The 7,642-nt window shown below is 29.9% G+C and overlaps 2 protein-coding genes across 2 annotated transcripts; one reads left to right on the top strand and one right to left on the bottom strand.

Moving 5' to 3' along the window:
• Positions 1–595: 595 nt before the first annotated feature.
• LOC108693279 lies at positions 596–3,189 on the top strand. Its single transcript, XM_018202150.1, has 6 exons — positions 596–762; positions 1,208–1,478; positions 2,168–2,303; positions 2,388–2,572; positions 2,784–2,927; positions 2,995–3,189. Exons 1-6 carry the CDS (start codon positions 596–598, stop codon positions 3,187–3,189), a joined length of 1,098 nt encoding a protein of 365 aa, XP_018057639.1.
• A 2,282-nt stretch (positions 3,190–5,471) lies between these two features.
• LOC108693378 (major royal jelly protein 1) lies at positions 5,472–7,404 on the bottom strand. The gene is made up of 3 exons (XM_018202272.1): positions 6,913–7,404; positions 6,048–6,462; positions 5,472–5,698 (listed from the first exon to the last, which is right to left on the bottom strand). The coding sequence occupies exons 1-3, from the start codon at positions 7,402–7,404 to the stop codon at positions 5,472–5,474; spliced, it is 1,134 nt and encodes a 377-aa protein (XP_018057761.1).
• Positions 7,405–7,642: the final 238 nt, after the last annotated feature.

Raw genomic sequence — 7,642 nt, 5'->3', positions numbered from 1 at the left:
TATTTCCTACAATCCATTTATACTTCTTACTCTTTCCTTATTACATTTGATTTATCCGATTATTATTTTCGTTTATACCCACTTAAAGTTTATAATTATTATTAACTTTTTTGATGATAAATAATTAATTATATATAATTAATAATAATAAAAAAATCAGTAATATTTTTATGAACGTATAACTATTAATAGCAAACATTAATTGATTTAATAGATATTTTAATGTTCGCAATTGCATAATGTAACCAAGATTAATTAATTATTAAAGATCTCCATAATTGCGTGTAATATATTATCTATATATTTTCTTATTAAAACTTCAATATGAGCTTTAATGTTGTTTATTTATTAAATTTAATACAATTTTTTTTAACTACGCTTTTATTACTGTAACTGCAATAAATAAAATGAATATAAAAAGTGTTATATATTTGTCAATTAACAAAGATTTGCGAGCAGGATTTAATTGGATATACGATTAAAAAGTCATTGTCAGCAATCGACAATTCCTCGCTGATGATGCGTTTCAACGAAAGTGCTATCGTTCACTCGATCAAAGTTGTGTCGTATCCGTTTCTCTATCGTTATTTTCATTATGATTAATTCAGAAAAGATTCGCTTTATTCTTCGAGTTAGTGCTTTATGTCTCCTTTTAAGTCATATCTCACACTCCTGGAATTTAAAATCGCTGAATATATCGGATGATGTTCTAATATGGAGATTCGCTGTATGGAAAAATCGTGCTTTTCTGGCAATTCCCAGGTAGGTAAATCACAATAATAAACTGTGAGTAAGAATCCTCAATCCGTGTCATACAATATATAATACCAAATATGTAATAATTTATTAATTTTAAAATAATCTTATATTAATATTGATTATTAATATTGATTTTTCAATATTCTGAAACAGTTGAAAAAAAATTTATAATTCTATATTTCTTTTATTGGTAAAAAATGAATCTATTATCCTCTCGTTCGATTTATTGTTTAATTATAGTAATCAGACGACGCGTAAAAATACAATATAATATAATTAATTGTAAAACACAATATTAATAGAACACAATATTAATAAATACAATTTACTGTATGTAATGTAAATTTATTTGGAACGAAAGTTAAAAAACGAACGAAGTTAAAAAAATTTGTTTTTTTTTTAATAAATAAATATTTATATTGTTACTGTCATGCAATTTGTATTGTAGATCAACAAATGAAAAACAAGAAGAATGGAAACCAACTCTGGTGGAAGTTTCTTGGCCTGAAATTAATTTGCCATTAAATGTTGCAAATGCAGTAATCTCTTCAAAACTATTCCCTAAAAGTAGAGTATCAAAGCAGGATTATGAAACTCTCATATCCGTAACTGGATTAGACGTGGATGCTCGAGGACGATTATGGGTTCTAGATGCACCCGATGGATATGATCGTTGGCCTCGAATTATCATTTATGATTTGAAACGAAATGATCGATTGGTATCTACTAAACTATACGTTTTCTCTTAATCTTAGAATTATTTACGTTAATTAAATCTGTGAAATGAAAATTAGCACTCTCTTAAAAATTTTTTCTTGTTTTGAATTAATGTTTATAATTCGTAATTTAATAAGTAGAATTAAATTTTTATTTTACTATCCACTGTACAATGTTTAACAGTTTTTACCGAAAAAAATTTGTGTAGAAATATTTTTATATTTTTAACACTATTTTTTCTATTTTTAACAAAGATCTAAAAATATTTAACCGGATATATATAAAAAAATCTGACTCATATAACTGTGCGAACAACAAAATTAATTCTAAGGTTAAATAAATTCGTATTTTTTAAATTGATATAATTTTTATGTAAAATTCTATATTTATTTATTTGTTGTATTTTATTCCATTTTAATACATATATTGTATATATCGTTTATACTTTTAGAGAACTATATTCTAATTTAAAATTTACCCCAGTAGTGAACGTTATTTATCGTCGTTTTAAAATTAAAATGATGACAAATAACGTTAGATTGCTGGATAACAAATAAAAGAGCGATTTTATAAAAGTAACAAAATTTTGCTGTTTAATCTTGCAAAATTTAATCTTGTTCAAATTAGATTTTATTTCCAAAAAAATAAATATTTGGATAATTAATTCCGTTTATTTAAAAAATTTTTAAAGGTGTCATCCACCGAGTTAACTAAAGTGTCAGTAAAACATTTAAAGTCTCTCGTAATTGATCCATTTGAAGATCAATGGGGATTTCGTGGTTATATTGCAGATGCCGGTGATGAAACGATCATTATTTACAGTTCGGGTAATTTACATACATTCGAAGAAAATTTATATATGGCGCTACAAAATTATTCTCTTTTTATGTCGATTGCGATACGAATTTCAGGATTATGCAAGTGGTGGAAATTAAGAATGTTACACGGACCCGAAATTCCTCGTGTGCAATTCAGCGACCTTGCTGTCTCTCGGATGAATTCAATTTTATATATGACAGGACATAATTCGCATGATCTATTTAGCATCAATCTGGAAAGGATTAGTACAGATAAATTATTACGAATATCTTCACGCGTATGTATTAAGCCAAGTTACTTTTTGATATTATTTGCTTTGATTGACAATATATACAATTGAGTGATATCTGTAATAAATCGGCAATTTTTTATATAAATTTCAAAGAAATAAAAATACAGATGGGTATGATTACTCCGTTATCTGCACTGTCGAAGATAATCTTCAAGATAATCTTCATGACTTTTTAAACCGCATTATATTACTTCAGGAAGTACAAAATGTAACAGTGACTTGGCTTGGGAAGAAATTAGGTTCTTCCGTAGGATTGTTTACCGATTTAAAAGACGGTCTACACTATTTTATGACTTCAGAGAGAGCCAGCGTGCGATGGAACACTAAGCTTCCTTTGAACGTAAATTACTTAATTCAATCCCCTCTAAAAGCCACATTGTGAATAATTGATTGATCTGTCCTTTCAGGCGCAGAGTCATTCGGTTCTGGTACAAAACGATGACGTCCCATGCATAACCGATTATATAATGGATTCGCGAAGAAACGTATGGGGTCTGGTAAATTCGAAATGTCCCGGTACAACGAAAAAGAATACTTTGAGTAATTCAACACTTAAATCTAGAACAATTAAAATTCAAAAGTACTATTTTGCGATGCAATAATCATATTTTTAATTTTTATAAAATGTGATAGAAAATATTTCAAAGAGTTACACTTAATTCTTTGATTGGTTTAAGGATAATTTTCTTGTGAATATTATTATTACAATATTTCATTATTCATCGCATATTTCCAATTAATATTTATATTAAAATTCTACTAAAGAACTTCTATTCTTCATCATTTAATTTCTCCTAAAGATTGATTTGTCGTAAGATTTTTATTTTTAACTGTTAATTACTTAAAAATGAGACCTTATTTTGTGATTCAAGACAGCTCTATTATAAACTGGAAATAAAGAATAAATTCAGGTAATAAAGAAGAGGAATTATTCCGGTAGTTTTAAGACGTCTTACCAAAAATGGACTAGTTCTACGTATACAAGAATTACATAAATTGATATATGTCTAAATTGATATACGTTTATATAAGTTGGCATTTATTAGTAGTTTGGTTTGACTTAACAATTACAGGTATTATGATTAATTATACATATTTCAATTATCAATTCACTTTTTTCAATCGTTGAACAGTTGAATAATTACAAGGTTTTGAAAATTCATTTTGAAACTGGCAGCTATATGCTGGCATCGATTTAAATATCGACAAGTAATTTTTACACTGGTCAACTCGTCCAAATATGGGATTTTACATAATATATGAACCTTTTATCGATCACGGTTACATTAATTATACCAAACATTGTCAATTTGCTAATTATCTATGTGACTTAAAGGAATGTTCCAGCGTTTACATTAATCGATGTAACATTCGCAAATTAAATTTACTACCTATGAGGCTCAAGGCGCAAGATGTGCTGGTTACGTGACTAGATCAGCGACAAAATAGAACTTGATCTCTTCTTATCTTTTTTTTTAACTTACAATTAGATGATGTTCCTGTATACACTATACACTATCAGTACTGAAAATCTATAGTTCATTTTACATATACTAGAGACGTATATCCTATAACAGAATGTGGCCACGAGTAATTTTATCAAAATTCTACGAGAGAGAAAAATATAAAATATAATTTGGAGAAATATATAATTTCTCCATGTATATATATTACGAGCAAAATTCGCAAGTGTTGACATTGTTCGCAATGCTGACATTATATAGCAGGCAACTCGGGCATAAAGCTCTAGATATACCAAATAGCGCAAAGATCCTCCATTTTCAATTTACTTAATCACACCAATAATACTAAGTGCTTATTGGAGTACAGACAACTAGGTCGAAAATAGCGGTCGAAATAGCCAATAGGAAGATTGTCAGCATTTCGGCTCAGATAAAAGGATTGCATTACTTTGATATATTTAGAGCTTTACTCGGGCAATGTCGACATTGCTTACTTGCGGACTTATCCGTAACATACTATCTCACTTTATTAACTTATATTGTTTCACTCTATGACGCTATTCATAGTCGATTTTTATATTTAAAACTGTCTTAAATACAGTCTTAAGATATCATAAACCATTAAAAAGTTGAACTAGCATCTTAAGACATTATTTAAGACGGTCTTAAAATAAGAATGGACTATCAATACCATCTCCTAACTTTAATTAAGATCATAAAGCGAGACACAGTATAAATTAGAGTGAGATAGTTTGATAGTATATGTACAGACAGAAATTATATGTATCTTTCTCTCTATAAAATTTTGACAAAATCGTTGGTGGTTCTGATATATGTACACGGAGAGAATTTTTTTTTTTAGAATTTATTCTGAAAACATGATAATCCTGGGACAACATTGTATTTCGAAAAATTTTATGTAAATTTCTCTCATTCAATAAAACTATATATAATAAAATATAAAATAAGTGAGTTAATTTTACTAAAGTGCATGTTAAAAATCTTTAAAATATTGTATCATAATTATCATATTTTCAGGATAAATTAAAAAAAAAATTCTCTCCGTGTAGAATCTCTAACATATATTAGAGATTTTCAGTACTAACAATACATTGGAACACAGCCTTAAGCGAAATGTCGTATATTTCAGTAATCATCTTTTTATCGCGGAAAAATTTGATTATTTTTTCGATTTAAGAAATTGGGACTAAAATTAATTGAATTCGTTTCGATACCGTAAATAATGGAAAAATATACCTAATCGTCGTGTCTTCCATTGCCACTCCATAGACATTATTTTCATGTATCTGTTGCATCAAAATACAAAATATTTTTTTTAAATACTAATTTCAATTCCTTTGCTTATGAGACATCGAATTATATAAATGAATGGCTGCTCTATAATTTTTAACGAATGATTTCTAGTCGTCGCAAGACTTAACCAGGGGATGAATTCCCACGGAAGCACCCGAGCTGCTCACGGTGTTCTGTATATAATCCTGGAAATTGCTCTCGATTACCCACATCAATCTCTTATTGGAAGGAACCACTTGAGTTGGCAATCGGCAATCGTTGCCCTTCTGTACTAGGAGGAAATTTTCCGGTATGAAGGGTGTCTCAGTGTTCCACATGTAGACATCAGTTTCGCCTAAAAATAAATAAATTATTCTTCTTAATTAGACATTTAAAGAATGGTTGCAATTTACATTGAAAGCAATTTGATGGTAAAAGCAATCGCAAATTATTTTTTAAACTATAACTCTGCCACGCAAACTTTTTTTCATTTTGAGAAATACAGAGAAGATCTATGACTGTTCAATTATTTTCTTTATATTTAATTTATTTATATTTAATTATATAATTTAATTATATTTAATTTATTTATATTTAATTATATAATTTAATTATATTTAATTTATGCTTTACGAAAAGAAGAATCTACGATACTGTACAAGGATTGATGCATGCATCAGATTAAACAGAGAACATCAACTTACCCTTATTCCTGAAGAAAAGAGCGCAGCCATTGTCGTTTCCGAGGAGAACGATCTTGCTTTGCTTCGATCCAATATCTATAACTGATCCTTGAGAGAGACCACGTCTCAGGTTCTCAGCCTTGATCGCGAAGAGCCTGTTGGATCCCAGATAAGTGAAATACAACACTGGCGTACCGCAGCTCTTCTTCACCAGCGTTGAGTAGAGAACATCTCTCCGTTGGACACCGGTGGTAACTGCATTCGGAAGGATCACTCGGAATCCTTTATCCGCGGTGACATTGTAAACGATAATGGATCTAGAGGCTGCGTCGGTCACGTACACGTATACCTGGCCATCGTCCGCATAATCGATTGTCAAATATTGCAGACGAGACAATTCGTTCACCAAGTAACTCAAATTGATCACTTTTACAACCTGCGGGCACACCATGTCTCAATATGAATCATTTATTCCCACACCAATATATTTCTACATATTTCAATATATCATGAATTTTAATGAAACACTGATGTAAAATATTTGTGATTAAAAAGAAAATTATTAAAATCAGAGTTATATAATTTAGATCTAAAAAGGTTTTTCTATCTTTCATATCAAGGCCTAAAATTAATTAATTAATTAATTAATTAAATTTAATTAATTTAGAAAATTTTTATCATTGAATTTCTTTATGTTTTTTTTCTTTCTCAAATAATTAAAGTTACTTGAGATCAAGACATCTCAAAGACAAGTGCTTCCGATAGCTTTTTTTCAATTAGAAACAATAATAAATTGTTATATAATTATAAAATTATAATACGTGAATTTTATAAATCTCTATCTTATTTGAGTATTTCAACGTTATTAATCATTAATTTCTCGTACCTTGCCGGATTTTACATCAATTCCGACGACTTTGGGAGGACACCTGCGCACTGGTTGCTCCAAAGTATTTACGATACCAACGTCCAATACCCACAAGATCTCTTGAATGTCCAGAATTATGTCTACTACGCTCTGCAGGGCTTTGCAGTTGCCCTCTTCTTGGATCGCCCAGCAGGGGAATGCTATCACCTTCGGAGTGCAATCCTTCTTCTTCAACGACATAACACCCAGAGTGAATGGCACACCCGGCTTGTAGCGTGGCATCGCTACGATTGCATCGTCCTTGTAAATCTGCGCTCTCGTAGCAATAACATTTCTGGCAATGTAACGTCCGCTCGTCTCGTAGATGTTCTTCGTGTCCTCGCTTGGCCATTCCAAGCTGTGGCCTGATAGGATGAACGATAGCTCCGGCAACAATTGCTTGTCGCATACCACTGACGATAACCCACTCGCCAGAATTATCAGGCACAGAGCGCTCGTCGGGATTCTCATCCTGCGCTCGTTTTTTGTGACTTGAAATAATGTCCCGATGTTCTGAAGAAACATAATACACAACAATTTAATTGTTAAATTACACTGGAAACAATATCCTACAGATAAATTTCTGAAAATTTCCAAGCCAAAAGATAGTTACTAAAGTAATAAAATCGATAAAAATTAAATTTGATATAAATTTTAATAAATAAATACGTAGAATACATTTGTTCTTCAATTATACGAATTTAAATTT

The sequence above is a fragment of the Atta colombica genome, unplaced genomic scaffold (genome assembly GCF_001594045.1).
Source record: "Atta colombica isolate Treedump-2 unplaced genomic scaffold, Acol1.0 scaffold9, whole genome shotgun sequence".
NCBI classification, from domain to species: Eukaryota; Metazoa; Arthropoda; class Insecta; order Hymenoptera; family Formicidae; genus Atta; species Atta colombica.
This window is presented reverse-complemented; position numbering and strand designations above follow the sequence as displayed.